This window comes from Oncorhynchus mykiss, chromosome 1 (assembly GCF_013265735.2).
Source record: "Oncorhynchus mykiss isolate Arlee chromosome 1, USDA_OmykA_1.1, whole genome shotgun sequence".
NCBI lineage: Eukaryota > Metazoa > Chordata > Actinopteri > Salmoniformes > Salmonidae > Oncorhynchus > Oncorhynchus mykiss.
In genome coordinates, this window is record NC_048565.1 from 23,547,962 (window position 1) to 23,575,011 (window position 27,050).

Sequence of the window (27,050 nt, forward strand, 5' to 3'; positions counted from 1 at the left end):
ATAAAGACCTTCTCCATTCCTGCCATGATTGAAAGATATTGTCATACCTCACATCTCAAAATAGGGCTACTTAATGTTTGATCCCTCACTTCAAAGGCAGTTATTGTCAATGAACTAATCACTGATCATAATCTTGATGTGATTGGCCTGACTGAAATATGGCTTAAGCCTGATGAATTTACTGTGTAAAATGAGGCCTCACCTCCTGGTTACACTAGTGACCATATACCCCACGCGTCCCGCAGAGGTGTTGCTAACATTTATGATAGCAAATTTCAATTTACAAAAAAAAAACGTTGTTTTTGTCTTTTGAGCTTCTAATCATGAAATCTATGCAGCCTACTCAATCACTTTTTATAGCTACGGTTATATTATATATTATATTATAGCCACTGAGTTCACTGAATTCCTATCGGACTTTGTAGTCATGGCAGATAATACTCACATTTTTGGTGACTTTAATATTCACCTGGAAAAGTCCACAGACCCACTCCAAACGGCTTCCGGAGCCATCATCGACATTGGGTTTTGTCCAACATGTCTCCGAACCTACTCACTGCCACAGTCATACTCTGGACCTAGTTTTGTCCTGTGGAATAAATGTTGTGGATCTTAACTTTGTGAGGCTAGGGGCAGTATTTGGACGTTTGGATGACTGAGGTGCCCAAAGTAAACTGCCTGTTACCCAGGCCCAGAAGCTAGGATATGCATATGCATGGTACTGTTGGATAGAAAACACTCTCTAAAACTGTTAAAATAATGTCTGTGAGTATAACCAAACTAATTTGGCAGGCGAAATCCTGAGCACATCCATCCAGGATTTTTTATTTTTTAGGTCATTGGACTTTTCAATGCTTTTCTATGGGAAAGTCTAATCATTAGGACCTGGATTGCAGTTCCTATGGCATCCACTAGATGCCAACAGTCTTTAGAAATGGTTTCATGCTTGATTTTTGAAAAATGAAGAAGTATTCATATTCTTTCGAAGTATCCCTCAGAAGGATTCTATTATTTTTGCACGCTCCTCGTTCTTTTTCTCCGTCTTCAATTTTATTGATTATTTACATATTAGGGTACCTGAGGTTGGGTTAGAAACGTTGTTTGAATTGTTTGGACGAAGTGTACAGTTAACTTTTTAGATTCCATTGTAGGCATGTTGGGCGAGTTGGAACAGGTGTATTTCTGAATCAAACACGTCAAATAAACTGACATTTTTGGGATATAAAGAAGGACTTTATCAAACCAAACAACCATTCATTGTGTAACTGGGACACTCTGGATTGCAAAATGATGAAGATCTTCAAAGGTAAGTGATTTATTTTATATCGCTATTTCTGACTTCCGTTATGCCTCTGCTTTTTTGGAAAATGTTTGTGGCGCGCTCCGGTGAGGGTGCGCACTTGGTTATTTATCTCCGGGAAAGAACATACTATTTTCTGTCTTAAATTTTATCGTTTATTTACATATTAGGGTACCTGAGGATTGATTAGGAACGTTATTTGACTTGTTTGGATGAAGTATATTGGTAACGTTTGGGATTCATTTCGTATATGCATTTTGAACGAGGGGAAACCGGTGGATAATTGAATGAAGCGCGCCAACTAAACTGACTTTTTGGGGATATAAAGAAGGACTTTATCGAACAAAATTACCATTCATTGTGTAACTGGGACCTTTTGGATTGCAAAAAGATGAAGATCTTCAAAGGTAAGTGATTTATTTTATTGCTATCTTTGAGTTTTGTGACACTTGTGCAGGTTGTGAATTCATGTTAATGCAGGAAGTGGGTGATGCGCTGTCCTCAGATGATCAAATGCTATTCTTTCGCCCGAAAAGCCTATTATAAATCGGACAAAGCGGTTCGATTACCAAGATTCTAAGCTAAAGAATGGTGTATAACACTAGTATTTTTATGAATGTTTAATATGACTACTTTTGTTTTTGAATTTCGCGCTCTGCAATTTCACCGGATGTTGACGAGATGGGACGCTAGCGTCCCAATGATCGGAAAGAAATGAATGTTTTTCCACATAATCATAGACTATCGGACAACCATTTTATTACGTTTGCAATCGCAACTAATAATCTGCTCAGACCCCAACCAAGGATCATAAAAAGTCAGGCTATAAATTCTCGGACAACCCAAAGACTCCTAGATGCCTTTCCAGACTCCCACCGCCTACCCAAGGATGTCAGAGTATAAAAATCAGTTAACTACCTAACTGAGGAACTCAATTTAACTTTGCGTAATACCCTAGATGCAGTCGCACCCCTAAAATCCAAAAACATTTGTCATAAGAAACTAGCTCCCTGTCATACAGAAAATACCCATGCTCTGAAGCAAGCTTCCAGAAAATTGGAAGGGAAATGGCGCCACACCAAACTGGAATTCTTCCGACTAGCTTATCCCTGATGTGGAAACTGCTTGGAAATTCTTTCATGATGGTTTTTCCCAAATAGTAAACAAACATGCCCCATTCCGCAGGTTCAGGGTTAAAGGGCAGGATAATCCATGGTTTTCTTCTGAGTTGTCTTGTATTATTCATGACCGTAATCTAGCTAAAGCAAGGAAATCATGTTCTGATGCTGATTGGCTTATTTTTAGGCGTGTTATTTTCTTCTCAGGAAGGCCAAGTCTGAATATTTTATGTCTGTTACCACTGATAACCTGAATGACCCTAGAAAGTTTTGGAAGGCTATTAAGTCTATGTCTGGTAACAGTAATGTTAATGAATTACCGTCATGTGTTTTGAAGGACTCTGTTGCTATATATGACAATACTGAAATGCTGAATTGTTTCAATAAGCACTTTGTATCATCTGGTAGGCTGTTTGATTCAGTGTCCTCTGTCTCTGTACAACCCTGTGTGGATGAACCAGTGAGAGCTGGTCAAACTTTTAGCTTTTTGCCATTCTCAGTGCAGGTGGTACATAAAGCCCTTGAAATCCTTAGATCAGAGAAAGCCTGCAGGTCCTGATCTTTTTAAATCTGGAAGCTGATTTCATAGCTGAACCACTTAAATCTCTGTTCAATCTAACCCTGGAATGTAATGAAATTCCAAAGATCTGAAAATCAGCATTTGTCCTACCACTTTTAAAAGGGGACATCCAACTATTCTAAATACCTATAGGCCAATCTCAAAGCTGTCACCCTTGGTGAAAATACTTGAAACCCTTGTAAGTGAACAGCTGAAAGAGTTTTTATTTACTAACTATATTTGATCAATGTACCAATCGGGCTTCAGGAAGAAGCATAGCACAATTACAGCAGCCATGAAAGTTTTAAATGATATCACTGAAGCCATTGACAAACAACAGCACTGTGTCTCACTTTTTATTGATCTCTCTAAGGCTTTTGATACAGCTGATCATGCTATACTAAGGCAGAGATTGTCGAGTGTAGGTCTTTCGGAGCATGCAGTTGCATGGTTTGTTAACTATCTGTCTGATAAAACTCAGTGCACTCAATTCGATGGGCCTATGTTTGTCAAATTGTCTGTCTTGAATGGTGTGCCCCAAGACTCTGTACTTGGTGCTCTCTTATTAACTATTTATATAAATGATTTAGAAAAAACATCCAAAATGCACAACTTAATTTTTATGCTGATGATACTGTTATTTACTGTTATGCCTTGTCTCTTACAAAAGCTTTCCAGAACATGCAAACAGCTTTTATACTGTTCAACATACCTTGTGTCAATTGAAGCTTATCCTCAATACTAACAAAACTAAACTAATGGTGTTTTCTAATGCAAGAAATAGACCTCTGAACCTTTCACCTATTACTACCTGTCAGGGCAAGGAGATTGAGGTTGTAACCTCATATAAAAATCTTGGAATTTTAAATTGCATATTCAACACTTACAAAAAAAATGAAGCTGAAATTGGGATATTATTTTAGGAATAATGCCTGTTTTTCTTTTGAAGCCAGAAGGAGGCTAGTATCAGCTACATGCATGTCTTTACTAGACTATGGGGATATTTTATATATGAATGCTTCTGCTCAGTGTTTGAGATCAATTGACACTTTTTACCATGGCACTTTGAGATTTATTTTAAACTGCAAAACCCTTTCGCACCACTGCACTTTGTATACCAGGGTTGGCTGGCCTTCTCTAGTCACTCGTAGGCTCAGTCACTGGTATACTTTTATTTACAAAACCATTTTGGGTTTACTACCTTTTTATTTGTGCATTTTTATTGTTCAGAAATATGGTGCGTACTCTCTTCGTTCGCTGGACTTTATCCTGCTAACTGTTCCAAATGTTTGAACTGAATTTGGTAAAAGGGCTTTTATGTACTCTGCGCCATCGTCTTGGAACACCTTACAAAATACTTTTAAACTGGAAGAACTTGTCCCAATTGGTGTTTTTAAATCACTGATGAAGGATTTTGAGGCTGATTCCCTGACCTGTCAATGTCTTTCATTTGCTGTTTTATACTCTTGTGAATTCAATGGTTTTTACTAGATTACTTGTAGTTTTTCATGTTGTCTGTCTGTAATTTTTTTGTAATGACTTGGTGCTGCCTATTTTGGCCAGGGCGCTCTTGAAAAATAGATTTTAATCTCAATGAGCACTTCCTGGTTAAATAAAGGTTAAATAAAATAAATAAATAAAGCTTGGAAAAACAGTACCGTGCAGTATCGAAGAGCCCTCACTCCTGCTCAATCATCCTATTTTTCCAACTTAATTGAGGAAAATAAGAACAATCCCAAATGTCTTTTTGATACTGTCGCAAAGCTAACTAAAAAGCAGCATTCCCCAAGAGAGGATGGCTTTCACTTCAGCTGTGATAAATTCAAGAACTTCTTTGAGGAAAAGATCATGATCATTAGAAAACAAATTACGGACTCCTCTTTAAATCTGCGTATTCCTCCAAAGATCAGTTGTCCTGAGTCTGCACAACTCTGCCAGGACCTAGGAACAAGGGAGACACTCAAGTGTTTGAGTACTATATCTCTTGACACAATGATGAAAATAATCATGTCCGCTAAACCTTCAAGCTGCATACTGGACCCTATTCCAACTAAACTACTGAAAGAGCTGCTTCCTGTGCTTGGCCCTCCTATGTTGAACATAAAATACAGCTCTCTATCCATCGGATGTGTACCAAACTCACTAAAAGTGGCAGTAATAAAGTCTCTCTTGAAAAAGCCAAACCTTGACCCAGAAAATATAAAAAGCTATCGGCCTATATAGAATCTCCCATTCCTCTCAAACGTTTTTGAAAAAACTGTTGCACAGCAACTCACTGCCTTCCTGAAGACAAACAATGTATATGAAACACTTCAGTCTGGTTTTAGACCCCACCATAGCATCATAGCACTGAGACTGCACTTGTGAAGGTGGTAAATTACCTTTTAATGGTGTCAGACTGAGGCTCTGCATCTGTCCTCATGCTCCTAGACCTTAGTGCTGCTTTTAATACCATCGATCACAACATTCTTTTGGAGAGACTGGAAACCCAAATTGGTCTACACGGACAAGTTCTGGCCTGGTTTAGATCGTATCTGTCGGAAATATATCAGTTTGTCTCTGTGGATGGTTTGTCCTCTGACAAATCAAGTGTACATTTTGGTGTTCCTCAAGGTTCCGTTTTAGGACCACTATTGTTTTCACTATATATTTTACATCTTGGTGATGTCATTTGGAAACATAATGTTAACTTTCACTACTATGCAGATGACACACAGCTGTACATGTCAATGAAACATGGTGAAGTCCCAAAAGTGCCCTAGCTGGAAGCCTGTGTTTCAGACATAAGGAAGTGGATGGCTACAAATGTTCTACCTTTAAACTCGGACAAAACAGAGATGCTTGTTCTAGGTGCCAATAAACTAAATTATCTTCTGTTGATTCTGACAATTAATCTTGAAGGTTGTACAGTCGTCTCAAATAAAACTGTGAAGGACCTCGGCGTTACTCTGGACCCTGATCTCTCTTTTGACGAACATATCAAGACTGTTTCAAGGACGGTTTTTTCCATCTACGTAACATTGCAAAAATCCAAAACGTTCTGTCCAAAAATGATGCAGAAAAATGAATCCATGCTTTTGTCACTTCTAGGTTAGATTACTGCAATGCTCTACTTTCCGGCTACCCAGACAAAGCACAAAATAAACTTCTGTTAGTGCTAAACACGGCTGCACAAAAAATGTGATCACATTACTCCAGTGCTAGCCTCTCTACACTGGCTTCCTGTAAAGGCAAGGGCTGATTTCAAGGTTTTACTGCTAACCTACAAAGCATTACATGGGCTTGCTCCTACCTATCTCTCTGATTTGGTCCTGCCGTACATACCTACACGTACGCTACGGTCACAAGGCGCAGGCCTCCTAACTGTCCCTAGAATTTCTAAGCAAACAGCTGGAGGCAGGGCTTTCTCCTATAGAGCTCCATTTTTATGGAATGGTCTCCCTACCCATGTAAGAGACACAGACTCGGTCTCAACTTTTAAGTCTTTATTGAAGACTCATCACTTCAGTAGGTCCTATGATTGAGTGTAGTCGGGCCTAGGAGTGTGAAGGTGAACGTAAAGGCACTGGAGCAACGAACCGCCCTTGCTGTCTCTGCTTGGCAAGTTCCCCTCTCTCCATCGGGATTCTATTACAGGGGCTGAGTCACTGGCTTACTGGTGCTCTTTCATGCCGTCCCTAGGAGGGGTGCGTCACTTGAGTGGGTTGAGTCACTGATGTGATATTCCTGTCTGGGTTGGCCCCCCCCCCCCCCCTGTGGGCTATACTCGACCTTGTCTCAGGATGGTAAGTTGGTGGTTGAAGTTCTAGTGGTGTGGGGGCTGTGCTTTGGCAAAGTGGGTGGGGTTATATCCTGCCTGTTTGGCCCTGTCCGTGGGTATCGTCGGACGGGGCCACAGTGTGTCGGGGGGCTAGGGTCAATCTTTTATATCTGGAGTATTTCTCCTGTCTTATCCGGTGTCCTGTGTGAATTTAAGTATGCTCTCTCTAATTCTTTCTTTCTCTCTCTCGGAGGACCTGAGCCCTAGGACCATGCCTCAGGACTACCTGGCCTGATGACTCCTTGCCAGTCCCCAGTCCACCTGGCCGGACTGCTGCTCCAGCTTCAACTGTTCTGCCTGCGGCTAAGGAACCCTGACCTGTTCACCGGACATGCTACCTGTCCCAGACCTGCTGTTTTCATCTCTCTAGAGACAGCAGGAGTGGTAGAGATACTCTGAATGATCGGCGATGTGATTATTATTATTTGACCCTGCTGGTCATCTCTGAACATTTGAACATCTTGGCCATGTTCTGTTATAATCTCCACTCGGCACAGCCAGAAGAGGACTGGCCACCCCCATAGCCTGTTTCCTCTACGGGTTTCTTCCTAGGTTCTGGCCTTTCTAGGGAGTTTATCCTATCCACCGTGCTTCTACACCTGCGTTGCTTGCTGTTTGGGGTTTTAGGCTGGGTTTCTGTACAACACTTTGAGATATCAGCAGATGTAAGAAGGGCTTTATGAATACATTTGATTTGATTTGATTTACTCCATGCATACATGCATTGGGCCAGCAATTAAACAATTGCTGGATCGAATCCCCGAGCTGAGAAGGTAAAAATCTGTCATTCTGCCCCAGAGCAAGGCAGTTAACCCACTGTTCCCCAGGGCCGAAGACGTGGATGTCGATTATGACAGCCCCCCGCACCTCTCTGATTCAGAGGTTAAATGCAAAAGGCACAGTTCAGTTGAATACATTCAGTTGGACAACTAACTAGGTATCCCCCTTTCCCTTTCCCACAACTGCGTGGCCTCACACAGTTCCAACGCCATAATCAAGTTAGCTGATGACACGACAATAGTAGGGCTGATTACCAACAACGACGAGACGGCCTGCAAGGAGGAGGTAGGCACCCTGACGGTTTGGTTCCAGGTAAACAGCTTCTCCCTCAACATCAGAAAAACAAAGGAGCTGATTGTAGACTTCAGAGGAGGAACCAGGCTGGGCATCCTCATAAATGGACGTTGAGGCTAGAGGTTGACCGATTATGAGTTTTCAACGCCGATACCGATACCGACGCCGATATTGGAGGGCCAAAAAAAGACGATACCAATTAATCGCCCGATTTTTGAAATGTATTTGTAATAATGACAATTACAACAATACTGAATGAACACTTATTTTTAACTTAATATAATACATCAATAAACATCTATGTAGCCTCAAATAAATAATGAAACATGTTCAATTTGGTTTAAATAATGCAAAAACATAGTGTTGGGGAAGAAAGTAAGTGCAATATGTGCCATGTAAAAAAGTTAACGTTTAAGTTCCTTGCTCAGAACATGAGAACATATGAAAGTTGGTGGTTCGTTTTAACGTGAGACTTCAATATTCCAAGGTAAGAGGTTTTAGGTTGTAGTTAATATAGTATTTATAGGACTATTTCTCTCTATACCATTTTGTATTTCATATACCTTTGACTATTGGATGTTCTTATAGGCACTTTAGTATTGCCAGTGTAACAGTATAGCTTCCGCCCCTCTCCTCGCTCCTACCTGGGCTCCTACCTGGGCTCGAACCAGGAACACTTCGACAAAGGGCACCCTCGAAGCTGCGTTACCCATGCAGAGCAAGGAGAACAACCACTCCAAGTATCAGAGCGAGTGACGTTTGAAACGCTATTAGCGCACACCCCACTAACTAGCTAGCCATTTCACATCGGTTACACCAGCCTAATCTCGGGAGTTGATAGGCTTGAAGTCATAAACAGCACTGTGCTTGTGAAGAGCTGCTGGCAAAACGCACGAAAGTGCTGTTTGAATGAATGATTACGAGCCTGCTGCTGCCTACCATCGCTCAGTCAGACTGCTCTATCAAATATCAATGCGAATGCAGTAGAAGCCAAGGTAAGTTGCTAGATAGCATTAAACTTATCTTATTGAAAAACAATCAATCAATCAAAATCACTAGTTAACTACAGATGGTTGATGGTATCCCCCCACGCCTCTCCCCCGATGAACATTTCCCCTCTCCCACCTCCGGGGGGGGGGGGGGGGGGGGGGGTTTACCCTGCCCCGCTCCAGTGGACATTATCACGCTGAATAGTCACCACTAGTAAGCCACCTGCGCCCCCACCCCAATGTACATTTACCATTGTACAGTTGTCAATATGTATATACTCACATTTGTATTATTATCTATTTGTATTATATTTTTGTATTTTTATTTCACTTTGTGCTGAATTGTTGGAGCTTGAAGCTTAAGAATTTCACTGTACCATATAATTACATCTGCAACCCTGTACATGTGCCTATTAAACTCTCTAATCTAATCATTATGAACAGACACAGCAAACATAACATGGTGGAACTGTGTGTGTTCAGCCGTATGTGAAGCACCAGGAAGAAGACCCAGGCACTGTAGCTGAACTGGCATATCACTGCAGAAGGAACATGCCTATTTCCTTCAAGACGAGGTTGATCTGGGTGAATTATGTATGTTAGGATAATGTATGCCTGGGATGGGACAGGGTCACAGGGAGAGCTAGAATGGTTTGTGGGTCTCTTGTGGAACAGGATGCCGGCATATAAACAATCAGGATTACAGTGGAAATGGCTGCTCTGTCATGATGCTCCCAAGCTTGTGCTAAACTAAACTCTGCTTGCTTTGGTAAATATGTGACATAGTCAATCTGAATATGTCACTGTTGAATGAAGATCAGTCAGTCAGTGTGCACAGTCAGACGGCGGTGAACTGTGAACAATGCAGTCTGCCAAAAATTATTGTAAAAAAGATGAGGGGATGAATGGCAGATGTGATGTATGTTCTCATTTGTGTTTACCAGTCAGCCTAGAGAGAGAGAGAATGAGGTAACAGTAACACCACTCACATGTAGCGCAGGTGGGGGTTCTGGGAGAAGGCTCTGGCCTGGATACCTCGCAGGTTGCCGTTCATGATTGTTCTGGAAGAGACACACAGTGACACTCACACGTAAGGCATGTAAACAGTTTACTGAAAATTACACATATGGAAATAATTATACACAGGCATGAGATCGTGTCAATTTACATTGGTGAGATGTTTAGCATAAAGGGGAAAAACGATTCACTCAAGGTTACTATTGTTGATACTAACAGATGTTTCCTCCTACGTTTACGGATAAAGTAAGCATGAAGAAAAATAAAATGCTATTCCACAATTATAACCACCGACATATTCCTGCCAGTGTGTCCATGGAAACCAGGGTTTTTGAGTGTAGCGTGGCTACACCCACACTAAGAAGTAGGCACTCAGGTCGCACAAGCTTCACAGAAACAGCAACTGTCTGCTGATTGGTCGAAGACAGGTCTTCATAAATGCATCATTTACAGTTAATCATGGGCTGTGAAAGCAGTGCACTGGGAGTGTGTGAGGGAATATTTTGGGCTCTTAACTGAATTTTACACCGGACAAGCTAACCAGTTAGATCATTGCTAGGCCCGCTACCGGCCAAGCTAACCAGTCAGATCATTGCCAGATCCACTACCGGACAAGCTAACCAGTCCGATCATTGCCAGGTCCGCTACCGGTCAAGCTAACCAGTCCGATCATTGCCAGGTCCGCTACCGGCCAAGCTAACCAGTCAGATCATTGCCAGGCCCGCAATTGGCGACATTTGGGTCGCCAGATTGAAGAAGATTGAAGAATTCTAAAAGCCATCTAATCTTATCTACCAGCCTGTCTCCCCTGCTCTTCTCCCTCCACACGGGGCATCATTATAGTCAGAATAGCATCAAGAGCCTGCATCTTCTCTCTCTCTCCTTAGCTGAGATCAATTATGTATATTGAATGCATTTTTTATTTTAGGCATCTGCAAGCTGTTTATTTGCATTGAACAGTCTGCTCTTTTCAGTAGAATCCATCTGAGAGAGAATGATTACATCAGAACAGTCCTGATGGCATCATACAGTATGGCTAACAGTGATGTGAAACTGTAACACTGGGTGTTTGGTAAGCATAAATAGGCATGTTAAGACATTTATTCCCCCATATTGAATTTGGCTTAAACAAGGGCAGCCCAGTGGGTAATACAGTGTGGTCAATGTCAGACACATCAGGACCTGGGAGTGAAGGATTTAACAAGGCCAACACAGGCGTATGTGTCACATGTCCCCCTGTGGCTTGTACTTAAATATTAATCAGTGAGGTGGGCTGGCTGAGGCTCTGAGGCCCGTATTGCTGACCCAGCGTGTGCCCAGAGTAGCTCCTGCTCCGGTCTGCCTGTGCAGCACACTACCTGGTGAGTCATCCCTATCATCTAGCCCTGGCTGCTGCTGGAGGAGAGCGAGGGAGGGAGGGAGGGAGGGAGCAGAGGAGCCAGAGCCCACTCCAGGTGAGCCTGATGTTAATGAGAGGAGCTGTTAATCAGCCTTGTTCAACTGCTTTGGGTGTCCCCTAATAGGACCAGTGTTTAGACTGGGGGAGGCTGAAGGAGTTTGAGGGAGGCTGAGGGACACTGGTGGAAGCTCAGGCAGACTGGGGGAAACTGGGTGAGCCTGGATGAGACTGGGGGAAACTGGGGGAGACTTCCCAGAGGGAAGTGTTCCCCACAGGTTCAGAGGGACCAGGATGTCTGACCAGGATGTCTGACCAGGATGTCTGACCAGGATGTCTGACCAGGATGACCAGGAGGGTGGGTAGTAGGCATGGCGGGAAGGAATCAGCAAAGCAGGGAGGAAGAAAAGAGACTTATTGTAGTGTTTAGCTTAGGCCAGGGTGTTTAGGGACTTAATTACATTTCCTGGCTGCTATTCCAGCGTTATTTGATCAGTGTAAACGGGCCGTAGGGAGGCCCTGTTGTTTTAGGCTGGCTGCAGTGCATTCAAATAAACATGCCTGCAACATAAGCAACTGCTAGTGGTCAATAGTGCTGATAGAGTATGTGTGCCAACCAGACCTGGTGCCATGTTCCTGGGTGGTGAGATAAGGATCATTGCATACCATTAAATATGTCTTGCATATAGCATGTTTCAGGCCAAGAAACAGCCCATGGTCTCACATCCATATGGTATGCTATCATAACTAGATCAACACTGGGCTCACTCTGGGCTCTGCAGCAACCACAGATCACCATCAGTATGTAAATGGTTTATGTTCCTGCTCTCTTCCCAGGTTTATACTCACAGTCTCTGAAGTCCAGTGTACAGCTCCATGTCCACATCTTTCAGCGTCTGCAGGCCAGTCCAGTTCTCAATGTGTCTGGAACACAGGGAAAGAACAGAAGACAGTCAGTTTAAAAATCTACTTTTAACCTATATGTTTATTCTGTGGATTTATGTACTGCATCTCTCGTATTTGTCGCATGTACAGTTCATCTCAGTTGTAAAGTTCATCCTTCCAGTCCCATCTGAGGAAGCTTCAAGGCAATACTGTAAATAAAGTATACTAATATAGTCTAGTAAAGATACTATATTTACAAAAGTATGTGGACACCCCTTCAAACTAGTGAATTCGGCTATTTAAAAAATTATATATCTTTTTTTTTTTTTTCACCTTTATTTAACCAGGTAGGCAAGTTGAGAACAAGTTCTCATTTACAATTGCGACCTGGCCAAGATAAAGCAAAGCAGTTCGACACATACAACAACACAGAGTTACACATGGAGTAAAACAAACATTCAGCCAATAATACAGTAGAAAAATAAGTCTATATACAATGTGAGCAAATGAGGTGAGATAAGGTAAAGTAAGGTAAGGTAAAGGCAACAAAAAAAGGCCATGGTGGCGAAGTAAATACAATATATCAAGTGAAATACTGGAATGGTAGATTTGCAGTGGAAGAATGTGCAAGGTAGAGATAGAAATAATGGGGTGCAAAGGAGCAAAATAAATAAATAAATACAGTAGGGGGAGAGGTAGTTGCCTGGGCTAAATTATAGATGGGCTATGTACAGGTGCAGTAATCTGTGAGCTGCTCTGACAGCTGGTGCTTAAATCTAGTGAGGGAGATAAGTGTTTCCAGAGATTTTTGTAGTTCGTTCCAGTGATTGGCAGCAGAGAACTGGAAGTTGATGCGGCCAAAGGAAGAATTGGTTTTGGGGTGACCAGAGAGATATACCTGCTGGAGCGCGTGCAACAGGTGGGTGCTGCTATGGTGACCAGCAAACTGAGATTCCGGGGGACTTTACCTAGCAGTGTCTTGTAGATCACCTGGAGCCAGTGGGTTTGGCGACAAGTATAAAGCAAGGACCAGCCAACGAGAGCGTACAGGTCGCAGTGGTGGGTAGTATATGGGGCTTTGGTGACAAAACGGATGGCACTGTGATAGACTGCATCCAATTTATTGAGTAGGGTATTGGAGGCTATTTTTTTTGTAAATTACATCGCCGAAGTCGAGGATCGGTAGGATGGTCAGTTTTACAAGGGTATGTTTGGCAGCATGAGTGAAGGATGCTTTGTTGTAAAATTCTAGATTTAACCTTGGATTGGAGATGTTTGATGTGAGTCTGGAAGAAGAGTTTACAGTCTAACCAGACACCTAGGTATTTGTAGTTGTCCACATATTCTAAGTCAGAACTGTCCAGAGTAGTGATGTTGGATGGGCGGGCAGGTGCCACACCCGTTGCAGACAGGTGTATGAAATTGAGCACACTGCCATGCAATATCCTTAGACAAACATTGGCAGTAGTATGGCCTTACTGAAGAGCTCAGTGACTTTCAACGTGGCACCGTCATAGGATGCCACCTTTCCAACAAGTCAGTGTGTCAAATTTCTGCCATGCTAATGCTTTCCCGGTCAACTGTAAGTGCTGTTAATGTGAAGTGGAAATGTCTCGGAGCAACAACGGCTCAGCCACGAAATGGTAGGCCACACAAGCTCACAGAACGGGACCTCCAAATAGGCTGAAGCGAGGAGCCCGTAAAAATCACCTGTCCTCATTTGCAACACTCACTCCCGAGTTCCAAACTGCCTCTGGAAGTAACGTCAGCTCAAGAACTGTGTTTCCATGGCCGTGCAGCTTCACACAAACCTAAGATCACCATGTGCTATGCCAAGCGTCAGCTGGAGTGGTGTAAAGCTTGCCGCCATTGGACTCTGGAGCAGTGGAAACGCGTTCTCTCGAGTGATGAATCACGCTTCACACAGTCTGACAGACAAATCTGAGTTTGGTGGATGCCAGGAGAACGCTACCTGCCCGAATGCATAGTGCCAACTGTAAAGTTTGGTGGAGGAGGAATAATGGTCTGGGGCTGTTCTTCATGGTTCAGGCTAGTTCCAGTAAGGGAAATCTTAATGCTACAGCATACAATTACATTCTACACGATTCTGTGCTTGCAACTTGTGGCAACAGTTTGGGGAATGTCCTTTCCTGTTTCAGCATGACAATGCCCCCGTGCACAAAGCGAAGTCCATACAGAAATGGTTTGTCGAGATCGGTGTGGAAGAACTTGACTGGCCTACACAGAGCCCTAACCCCAACACCACCGAACACCTTTGGGATGAATCGGAACGCCAACTGCAAGCCAGGCCTAATTGCCCAAAATCAATGGCCGACCTCACTAATGCTCTTGTGGCTGAATGGAATCAAGTTCCCGCAGCAATGTTGGAAGCAAGTCCCCGCACATACATCTAGTGGAAAGCCTTCCCAGAAGAGTGGAGGCTGTTATAGCAGCATAGGGGGGACCAACTCCATATTAATGCCTGTGATTTTGGAATGAAATGTTCAACGAGCAAGTGTTCATATACTTTTGGTCATGTAGTGTATGTGGGATACACTGTCTGGTAGAATAATTGTCCTGTGTATGTCCCCCAGTGCAAGCACATTCACATGATTTAATGCTGGCTTAAATGAGCTACAATGCAATTGCGTCCTGCGTAATGACGGGACGTTTAATGAAAGCGAATGGCTGGAGGTCCCCAGAGCATCTCCACAACACTGAGCTAAAATCACTCTGGGTGCTCCATGCTGACTATTGATGCTCTTGAACTGTACTAAAACTGAAACTCAGCATTATTCAGTTTCCACTAGTTACCCAAGCCACAAAGTCAAATTGGATAAATCATACAAATATTATTATTTAGGTTAGGGTTAGGCATAAGATTAGCAGTGTGTTTAAGGTTAGGTTTACAGTTAGGGTTAGGTTTAAAACCACATTTTAAGAAGATAAATTGTAGAAAAAGGCGAATTTATGACTTTGTGATTGTGGTAACTAGTGACGACCACATTCTGGTAAGAGCAAGACACTTCCTTAAAAGGTAGTTGTTACCTTTGGGCCTGGTGAAATTGCAATGCCTTATTGCTTATGTATTGTGGGCAATTAACTTGGTGAGTAACTTAATGAGTTAACGTTAAAAGACTCACCACAGTGTCCTACTTTTACTTCTCTCACTTCAAACTCTCACGTCCATTATCTCATTCCCATCTATCTGTTCAATTACTCTGACTTTCATCCTTTCTTCTCATATACACTCTTTTTTATTTGTTTCTACCCTCAGAAAAAAAGGGATTCCAAAAGGGTTCTGCGGCTGTCCCCATAGGAGAACCCTTTTTTGTTCCAGGTAGAACTCTTTAGGGTTTCATGTGGAACCCTCTGTGTACACACACATAAAAACATTTTTCACAAAACCGCTCAACACACCAGCACACACATCCATCAGCAACACACAAGCACACACATCCATCAGTACTCAAGCTGCTGTACAACATATATTGCTGATCTCTGAGCTCGGGAAATTACATCCAGCCTCTTTTGGCATCAAGTTTTGAAATTGGCTTCAAATATTTACATCATCCATACAAATTTAAAATGTAACCCATCTCCCTCTCTGGTCTGTTTCGAATCAGTGCAATGTTCCCTTGGTTCAGACCAGGAAGACCATCTTGATCTCTCTGCTTCTCTTTCCATGTGATGTGTACATGTGAAACAACATCCCGAGGAGCTGCTAAGAAATGCCTCAGAACCCCAATTGTTTAGCATGCATGAACAGGTCCAGAAATATGAGATAAATCAGATGGCAGGTGAGATGTGAGATTTTGTCCAGGTGGCAGGTAGTTTATGTGCAAGGTTGGGGCCACATGAAGCTAAAATGGGACCAGTGAATACTGGACAGTATAGCTGACCTGAGACTGGAATCTGCTGTGGGTGTTATGCACTGAAATTGTGCATGTGTACAACATGTAGCCTACACTACAGTATGTATTATGTAAACAACAGTGTATAAGCATAAAGTCACACATTACTGTATACACACACATACAGCACATACTATGTATGTACTGATGGACAGGAAAGCAGATACAGTCTTATTCAAGGAGAATATAAAAGGACATGTAGATGGCAGTAAGTGGAGAGTTAACATTGCAAAGAGCAAAACTATGGCAATCCATTTGACATTCCTACTTGCTTAAAATGCAAATGTATGAGACAACGTGATGAACAACAGCTATGGTGCATAACGTATCACTCAGATTTGGAGAAAAAAATCTTCTAGAGTTATATTCACGGGCATTTTTTCTGGCAATTCATCTTAAAGACAAAATACTAAGACTATCCCGCTCACATCTTGATAAAACAGCGTTATGTAACCTAGCAACTCTGCTTTCCAAAGCAGTAAAGTGGGTCGTCATTTGGGGAGGCAATGTAGAACAACAAATCCCCTCGACAGATGAACTCGACATGTAAAACAAAACCAAAAGCTATTTTTCTTATTATTTGGTGGGTGCTTATATTTCTCCATTTCACACATGTACAAGTGTGTATTAATATGCGTGTGAATTGGAAATGTGTTTTTTGCATATCCCAACTGCCCCTGAGAGGAGAGGAGAGGGAAACCGCCTCACACAAACCGGAATCATTCAATACCCACGGAGATTAAATTCTTAAGGTAAACATGAGTTGTGGAAATTCTGATTGATTGGCTGAGTTTATTTTAAACTCTGCATGAGGCCTATCCTCAGTGGTAACTCAGTGGTAACTAAGTAAAAATAATTGAAAGTACTACTTAAGTTGTTTTTTTGGGGTATCTATACTATACTTTACTTTGCTATTTATATTTTTGGCAACTTTTACACCACTACATTCCTAAAGAAAATACATTATGAACATTTTATATTTCCCTGACATCCAAAAGTACTCATTCCATTTTGAATGCTTGGCAGGAAGCGAAATGATCCAATTCACACACTTATCTAGAGAACAACCATGGTCATCCCTACTGCATCTGATCTGGCAGACTCACTAAACACATATCTTTAATTTGTAAATTATGTTGTTTGTTGAAGTGCGCCCCTGGCTATCCGTAAATAAAAAAAACATGACAATTGTGCTGATTGTGTAATATAAGGCATTTTAAATGATTTACAGCGTTTGTTTTACTTTTGATACTTAAGTATATTTTACCAATTAGATTTACTTTTGAAACTTAAATATATTTAAAACCAAATACTTTTAGACTTTTACTCATGTAGTATATTACTGGGTGATTTTCACTTTTACTTGAGTCATTTTCTATTAAGGTATCTTTACTTTTACTCAAGTATGAAAATTGGATACTTTTTATCCCACTGCCTGCCCTCCAGGGCCTAATTGAATGATTTACTAATTGACTGATTGAGTGATTCACCAATTAGCTGTCTAAAGCGGCTGTAATGAGACTGCAAGGGGCTACAGAGAGGGAGTGGTCGGAGAACTGCAGAGGAAGAGAGGGACATTAACACACACCTACTGTACAGAAAGTATAGAGTACCACCTATCTATAGAGTGGGGTGGATCATACAACAAAGTATATGTTTATCAAACGTCAAACCAACATCACATGGTTTGGTATTTCGGAGCAGTACAGTGTAGGAGCTGCAGTGAGGGGGGGGATTGGGTTGACAACTACAGAGCACCCCCTCTTTCCTCCTCTGTGGTATACGAGTGGGAGCTAGTGTTCACCAGGAGTGCTAGGATAATGTAGGCTAACAGCTTTTCATTTTTTTTGTAGTTAACAGGTGCTTTGCATATCTCCATACCAAAAATCACCCCGTGAGCAGATTGAAGACTGCTACTTATAACTTTGTATAGTAAAGCGTCCTCACTTTAAAAATATTCAGACTGAAATCCGTCTTTGACCCATAAATATAAAATATTGCAGATTTATTTTAGTGTAGGCCTACCTCTAGTGCCGAGAGCCCACTGAGCCACAGCAGGAGTGATCCACTGAACCAAGACCCGCCAATGACAAAGTGAGAATTCATCAGTTGAATACATTCTGGTTCTCATGCCTTATAGAGTATTCCTGGAATAAATTGTTTCCTTAAGTCTCTTCATTGGAACAACAATATAATGATTTTCTTTATTTCTTATGCTTTTGCAAATGCCTTTAAAATACGCTGATGGATTAGCACTGAAACATGGATTATAGTTTATAGAAAAATATGCTAGATTAGTTGCTCAAAAAGTTGTCAGGTACTGTAGATATAGGAAGAGAATTCAATGCCACTGTCAATCAGTTTGGCACAACGAGTGAAGTGATCCGAACCAAATGGTTGAACCGGAAAGCCTATTTCAGCAAAAACTTTCTCCCCTGACAACAGTATGCTTATACACTGCGACCCCATCTTCTGATGGTGAGGAATACAGTATGGCACTCAGGCAGCACTGAATGTCTGCAGGTCTGATGGTGAGGAATACAGTATGGCACTCAGGCAGCACTGAATGTCTGCAGGTCTGATGGTGAGGAATACAGTATGGCACTCAGGCAGCACTGAATGTCTGCAGGTCTGATGGTGAGGAATACAGTATGGCACTCAGGCAGCACTGATTGTCTGCAGGTTTGATGGTGAGGAACACAGTTTAACAGTCAGGCAGCACTTAACACTCAGGCAGCACTGAATGTCTGCAGGTCTGATGGTGAGGAATACAGCATAACACTCAGGCAGCACTGAATGTCTACAAGTTTGATGGTGCCACCCACGGTGACAGACTCATTTAAAGCATGGAGAAGCACAGTGCCTATTCTCTGAAGCCTGCGGCTATCTGTGTGACTGGGGCGACAACCCAGCTGGAGGATGGGATTTTTACCCTTTGTCTGCGTCTCAAATGGCACCTTATTCACCATCTAGCGCACTACCCATTGCGCTCTGGTCAAATATAGCACACTAAATAGGGAGCCATTTTGGATGCACATTCTCTCTCCTGATCTTGGCAGTGGGTTAGACTTTCACCCACTAACGCTGTTGTGCTGCAGAGAGAGACAAAAGCAGAAATCAGCATGAGACCCACCTACATAAACATACCAGAAGGAGGTTGAAAAAAAATATTTCCTACCTTCTCAGCAGTTTACCTCTGTGAACATTGGAACAAACCCCTTCAGTTGTATTGAGACTGTCAGCTGACTCCATCACAGTCATTACTCCGTTCTATCACCACCATGTGCGAGGAGGGCAACCTCACAACTACCTCATCGCTTGAAATGGAGTAGAAACAAATGTGTACAGTAATAACAAAAAGGATATTTGCATCTCGCTTTTATCGCTGCACTGCAATGTCAATTTCTTCTACACGGTTGTATAGTACCATACCTACTACCTATTTATTTATTTATTGATTCCATTCTTTTGCTTATTGATTTGTGTGTATTGTTGTAACTTGTTAGATTACACAAGCCTTTCGCTACACCCACAAAGACATCTGCTAAATATGTGTATGTGACCAATAAAATTGGTTTTGATTTGATTCCACAAGTCATTTAAGCCTACCTACTTGTATAAGTAGCGAAATACAGGATGTACTGTGTAATTAATGATACAACAATATATCCTTAGCTAACATGGATTTTGTGTCATGTCACATTAAAATGAGAATCCAAAACCAATAATTTACATATCATGACCACCATGTGTGCTTGGTACTGATTTAACCCTATCAGTGTGAAGACACATGGGAGAGGGGGCTTATTGAACTACTGATCAACCACCACCACACCATTGTTAACAATGAGCTAAATCAAATAGGACACCGTCTTTAACATGTAGTGGATGAGCAGATGAACAGTGTCACACCCTGATCTGTTTCACCTGTCCTTGTGATTGTCTCCACACCCTCCAGGTGTCGCTTATTTTCCCCAGTGTATTTATCCCTGTGTTTCCTGTCTCTCTGTGCAAGTTCGTCCTGTCTGTTTCAAGTCAACCAGTGTGTTTTTCCCATGCGCCTGCTTTTGCTATTCTCCCTTTTGCTAGTCCTCCCGGTTTTGACCCATGCCTGTTTTCTGGACTCTGTACCCGCCTGCCTGAAGAGTCTGCCTGCCCTGACCTCGAGCCTGCCTGCCACTCTGTACCTTCTGGACTCTGATCTGGTTTTCACCTTTTGCCTGTCCATTACTATTCTGACAGCGCATGTTTAAGTTGATTGACTGCCATTTAGCTTAGGCTATTTGATTGGATAAACCTGCATGATGTAAAAATGTCTATTACATTGTCATACATTTTATCTCCAGCCAGTAGCCTACAGCAAAGTCTACATACACTTTCTACCATATCCTATATCTGCAACATGATTTATGTTCGATTATTTTCTTGACAGAATGTTGGGGGAGCACTGCAGAAATGCGTCTCTCCAACAGGACCCTGGAGAGGTGCGCTGGGACTGGACAAGTCAAATATTTTGAGCCCCTGCCTTTGACAAAGGGGGCACTGCTTATCGAAGGGTGTCATCAGTGTTCACCTAAAAAGCCCATATGCCACTGGTTGAGAGAAATTGTCATGGACAGGGCAGAATTATGTGAGGCTTTATGTGTTGTTGTTGTAGGTGCGTCTTGGGTAGTTTATCCGGAAAATGCCGCACCGGTCAATCTGCCTAATGAACAGGCCGCATGAACGAAAGCATCCGCTTTCTTTTATTCCCCATAGAAGTAACAGCATTCTCCATGCACCGTAATTTACAACTTGATAAGAACTATTGATAAGGGAATTGTAAATATAACTGACACTTGTTTTAGATCTATTTTACCTTATAAACGTTGGAGACAAATGTGAAACCAGTCATATGGCAGCAAAATGAAGAATATCAACATATCAACCTTCTCATAGTACAATTTATGAACTGCTGTGCCATTATGCAAAATTAAAATTGTAGCCTTTTAACTTGCAGGGGTGGGTACTCTCAAATGTTTAATCATAGGCTACTCCGACATTCACTGTTTCCTATGTCTATCATGTTAAATATTAGCCATTATCAGCATCGACCGTCAGAAGGCCTAATAACAAACACATATTCAACTGCCAATTTACTGTTAGTTCCCTTCAGTTGGTATAGCCTACATTATCATGCCATTTAATTACATTGTTTTGTTTACCTTCATTTGCTTCCTCTGTAAACGCCATCACGGCCATGTGGTTGTTGCTGAGATTCATTAGTAACGGTTGATAATATATATAAAATAATACATGTAAGCTAATTAAATCGCTATGGAGCAGAGCACAGAACAAGGCGTAACAGTTTGAAACCGACGCATGGCGCAATACTTGGCTGTGTCATCACAGTTCCATGGTTAGTGCAGGCTATGTACAATAGTAGAGGTTATAGTCTACTATTGTACAGTCATGGCCAAAAGTTTGAGAATGACACAAATATTAATTTTCACAAAGTCTGCTACCTCAGTTTGTATGATGGCAATTTGCATATACTCCAGAATGTTATGAAGGGTGATCAGATGAATTGCAATTAATTGCAAAGTCCCTCTTTGCCATGCAAATTAACTGAATCCCCCAAAAACATTTCCACTGCATTTCAGCCCTGCCACAAAACGACCTGCTGACATCATGTCAGTGATTATCTCATTAACACAGGTGTGAGTGTTGACGAGGACAAGGCTGGAGATCACACTGTCATGCTGAATAACAGACTGGAAGCTTCAAACGGAGGGTGGTGCTTGGAATCATTGTTCTTCCTCTGTCAGCCATGGTTACCTGCAAGGAAACACGTAACGTCATCATTGCTTTGCACAAAAAGGGCTTCACAGGCAAGGATATTGCTGCCAGTAAGATTGCACCTAAATCAACCATTTATCGGATCATTAAGTACTTCAAGGAGAGCGGTTCAATTGTTGTGAAGAAGGCTTCAGTGTGTCCAAGAAAGTCCAGCAAGTTCCAGGACCGTCTCCTAAAGTTGATTCAAGTGCGGGATTGGGGCACCACCAGTACAGAGCTTGCTCAGGAATGGCAGCAGGCAGGTGTGAGTGCATCTGCACGCACAGTCAGGCGAAGACTTTTGGAGGATGGCCTGGTGTCAAGAAAGGCAGCAAAGAAGCCACTTCTCTCCAGGAAAAACATCAGGGACAGACTGATATTCTGCAAAAGGTACAGGGATTGGACTAATGAGGACTGGGGTAAAGTCATTTTCTCTGATGAATCCCCTTTCCGATTGTTAGGGGCATCCGGAAGAAAGCTTGTCCGGAGAAGACAAGTTGAGCGCTACATTCAGTCCTGTGTCATGCCAACAGTAAAGCATCCTGAGACCATTCATGTGTGGGGTTGCTTCTCAGCCAAGGGAGTGGGCTCACTCACAATTTTGCCTCAGAACACAGCCATGAATAAAGAATGGTACCAACACACCCTCCGAGAGCAACTTCTCCCAACCATCCAGGAACAGTTTGGTGATGAACAATGCCTTTTCCAGCATGATGGAGCACCTTGCCATAAGGCAAACGTGATAACTAAGTGGCTCGGGGAACAAAACATCGATATTTTGGGTCCATGGCCAGGAAACTCCCCAGACCTTAATCCCATTGAGAACTTGTGGTCAATCCTCAAGAGGCGGGTGGACAAACAAAAACCCACAAACTCCAAGCATTGATTATGCAAGAATGGGCTGCCATCAGTCAGGATGTGGCCCAGAAGTTAATTGACAGCATGCCAGGGCGGATTGCAGAGGTCTTGAAAAAGAAGGGTCAACACTGCAAATATTGACTCTTTGCATCAACTTCATGTAATTGTCAATAAAAGCCTTTTACACTTATGAAATGCTTGTAATTATGCTTCAGTATTCCATAGTAACATCTGAGAAAAATATCTAAAGACACTGAGGCAGCAGACTTTGTGAAAATTAATATTTGTGTCATTCTCAAAACTTTTGGCCACGACTGTACACTATTCTCTATATTATAATTAATTATATGTACACTAATCTTCTAACTTTACCATGGGTTAAAGAACTGAATGTGACAATTTTCAGAATTAATCAAACCACTGTATTTTTTATTCATCAATACACTGAGTGTACCAAACATTGAACACCTGCTCTTTCCATGTCATAGACTGACCAGGTGAATGAATTATATGATGACTTATTGATGGAACTCAATATTAGGAAGGTGTCTTTAATGTTTTGTGCACTCAGTATATATTTCGTGCATAAAGGCTCTCCAAAACAGATATATACAAAAGTATGTGGACACCCCTTCAAAATAGTGGATTCGGCTATTTCAGCCACACCTGTTGCTGACAAGTGTATAAAAACGAGCACACAGCCATGCAATCTCCATTGTCAAACATTGGCAGTAGAATGGCCTTACTGAAGATCTTAGTGACTTTCAACGTGGCACCATCATAGGATGCCACCTTTCCAACAAGTCAGTTTGTCAAATTTCTGCCATGCTAGAGCTGCCCTGGTCAACCGTAAGTGCTGTTATTGTGAAGTGGAAATATCTAGGAGCAACAATGGCTCAGCAGCGAAGTGGTAGGCCACACAAACTCACAGAACTGGACTGCCAAGTGCATAGCGTGTAAAAATCGTCTGTCCTCAGCAGGGTTGGAGAATAATGATTATATGTATATGTAAGGCATTATAAAAAAACGGTATCTGTAATCCGTTACGTTACCAGCAAAAAATATAGTAATCAGATTACAGAAGCTTATAAAAATGATTACTTAGAGGATTACTTTTAACTTCAGAAAAGATGTTCCACCTGAGCGAGTCTGACCACAAGTTAGAGACCACTATGATGACACACCAAATGTGTCTGATGGATCATGGGAAAAGAGCAGGAGTAGGCTTTTTTGTAGGCTCCAGTCCAAGCTATGTCTTCCAATGGTTGGCATCCAAAGATTATCCAACTTGATTAAACGCTTGGAGGTAAGGATGACAGCAGTGGTGAAGTCAACGGCGATATGGATATCACTTATTATTGATCTACATAGCGCGTTGATGTGAATCACACTGCTGCTCTCTCATTTTGCTATTTGTGGTTGTTGTGGATGGCTGTTCACACATCTAAATGTGTATTGGAACCCAATAATTCAAGAGGTTTAAGCTGCCTATCAATCACTGTTTTTGAAATGAGGGGATAGTCTCATCTTTCCATAGAAGGGTCATAATAGTGGGTGTGACATAGGCGGATGCGTTGGATTGAAATTTATCCAATGCAAAAAACATATCTCTAGTTTAAACTTAAAGATTTTTCTGGGGATATTTTAATTATGGTAATTAGATTTCCACACAGACATCAACCTTAGGGGGTACACCGTATTTAAAGGGATGGCTTAAGATAAATGTACTGAAACCCCTGTTTAATTAAAACTCCATTAGACAATTTGTTGGCCAGCAAGTGGGAGGGTTTTCAGTGGTTGAATTACATGTATTCAGCACATGCAAGGGAACCATGACTGCATAGTCCATTACGCACCATCATAAGGTAAGTCTGAATACCAACCACTGAGAAATTTAGCACACTCTGCCAACCCGGATGTTCTAGCTGTGTCTGAATCCTGGCTTAGGAAGACCACCAAAAATTCAGACATTTTAATTCCAAACTACAACATTTTCAGACAAGATAGAACTGCCAAAGGGGGCGGTGTTGCAATCTACTGCAAAGATAGCCTGCAGAGTTCTGTCCTACTATCCAGGTCTGTACCCAAACAATTTGAACTTCTACTTTTAAAAATCCACCTCTCTAAAAACAAGTCTCTCACCGTTGCCGCCTGCTATAGACCACCCTCTGCCCCCAGCTGTGCTCTGGACACCATATGTGAACTGATTGCCCCCCATCTATCTTCAGAGCTCGTGCTGCTAGGCGACCTAAACTGGAACATGCTTAACACCCCAGCCATCCTACAATCTAAACTTGATGCCCTCAATCTCACACAAATTATCAATGAACCTACCAGGTACCTCCCCAAAGCCTTAAACATGGGCACCCTCATAGATATCATCCTAACCAACTTCCCCTCTAAATACACCTCTGCTGTCTTCAACCAAGATCTCAGCGATCACTGCCTCATTGCCTGCATCCGTAATGGGTCAGCGGTCAAACGACCTCCTCTCATCACTGTAAAACGCTCCCTGAAACACTTCAGCGAGCAGGCCTTTCTAATCGACCTGGCCGGGGTATCCTGGAAGGATATTGACCTCATCCCGTCAGTAGAGGATGCCTGGATATTTTTTTAAAATGCCTTCCTGACCATCTTAAATAAACATGCCCCATTCAAGAAATGTAGAACCAGGAACAGATATAGCCCTTGGTTCTCCCCAGACCTGACTGCCCTTAACCAACACAAAAACATCCTATGGCGTTCTGCATTAGCATCGAACAGCCCCCGTGATATGCAGCTGTTCAGGGAAGCTAGAAACCATTATACACAGGCAGTTAGAAAAGCCAAGGCTAGCTTTTTCAAGCAGAAATTTGCTTCTTGCAACACTAACTCAAAAAAGTTCTGGGACACTGTAAAGTCCATGGAGAATAAGAACACCTCCTCCCAGCTGCCCACTGCACTGAAGATAGGAAACACTGTCACCACTGATAAATCCACCATAATTGAAAATTTCAATAAGCATTTTTCTACTGCTGGCCATGCTTTCCACCTGGCTACTCCTACCCCTGTCAACAGCACTGCACCCCCAACAGCAACTCGCCCAAGCCTTCCCCATTTCTCCTTCTCCCAAATCCATTCAGCTGATGTTCTGAGAGAGCTGCAAAATCTGGACCCCTACAAATCAGCCGGGCTAGACAATCTGGACCCTTTCTTTCTAAAATTATCTGCCGAAATTGTTGCCACCCCTATTACTAGCCTGTTCAACCTCTCTTTCGTGTCGTCTGAGATTCCCAAAGATTGGAAAGCAGCTGCGGTCATCCCCCTCTTCAAAGGGGGGGACACTCTTGACCCAAACTGCTACAGACCTATATCTATCCTACCATGCCTTTCTAAGGTCTTCGAAAGCCAAGTCAACAAACAGATTACCGACCATTTTGAATCTCACCATACCTTCTCTGCTATGCAATCTGGTTTCAGAGCTGGTCATGGGTGCACCTCAGCCACGCTCAAGGTCCTAAACGATATCTTAACCGCCATCGATAAGACACATTACTGTGCAGCCGTATTCATTGATCTGGCCAAGGCTTTCGACTCTGTCAATCACCACATCCTCATCGGCAGACTCAACAGCCTTGGTTTCTCAAATGATTGCCTCGCCTGGTTCACCAACTACTTCTCTGATAGAGTTCAGTGTGTCAAATCGGAGGGTCTGTTGTCCGGACCTCTGGCAGTCTCTATGGGGGTGCCACAGGGTTCAATTCTTGGACCGACTCTCTTTTCTGTATACATCAATGAGGTCGCTCTTGCTGCTGGTGAGTCTCTGATCCACCTCTACGCAGACGACACCATTCTGTATACTTCCGGCCCTTCTTTGGACACTGTGTTAACAACCCTCCAGGCAAGCTTCAATGCCATACAACTCTCCTTCCGTGGCCTCCAATTGCTCTTAAATACAAGTAAAACTAAATGCATGCTCTTCAACCGATCGCTACCTGCACCTACCCGCCTGTCCAACATCACTACTCTGGACGGCTCTGACTTAGAATACGTGGACAACTACAAATACTTAGGTGTCTGGTTAGACTGTAAACTCTCCTTCCAGACCCATATCAAACATCTCCAATCCAAAGTTAAATCTAGAAATTGGATTCCTATTTCGCAACAAAGCATCCTTCACTCATGCTGCCAAACATACCCTTGTAAAACTGACCATCCTACCAATCCTCGACTTTGGCGATGTAATTTACAAAATAGCCTCCAATACCCTACTCAACAAATTGGATGCAGTCTATCACAGTGCAATCCGTTTTGTCACCAAAGC

At 42.3% G+C, this 27,050-nt stretch overlaps 1 protein-coding gene across 4 annotated transcripts in view; it reads right to left on the reverse strand.

The window, feature by feature from the left end:
* LOC110510575 (NT-3 growth factor receptor) overlaps positions 1-27,050 on the reverse strand; it is a 298,705-nt gene that overhangs the window by 226,891 nt on the left and 44,764 nt on the right. For all 4 annotated transcript variants that reach the window (XM_021592045.2, XM_021591998.2, XM_021591958.2 and 1 more), the window contains exons 2-3: positions 12,123-12,197; positions 9,850-9,921 (exon numbers count right to left, since the gene is read on the reverse strand). In XM_021592045.2, the coding sequence (XP_021447720.1) occupies positions 9,850-9,921; positions 12,123-12,197 (147 nt within the window). The remainder of the gene's footprint in view (positions 1-9,849; positions 9,922-12,122; positions 12,198-27,050) is intronic.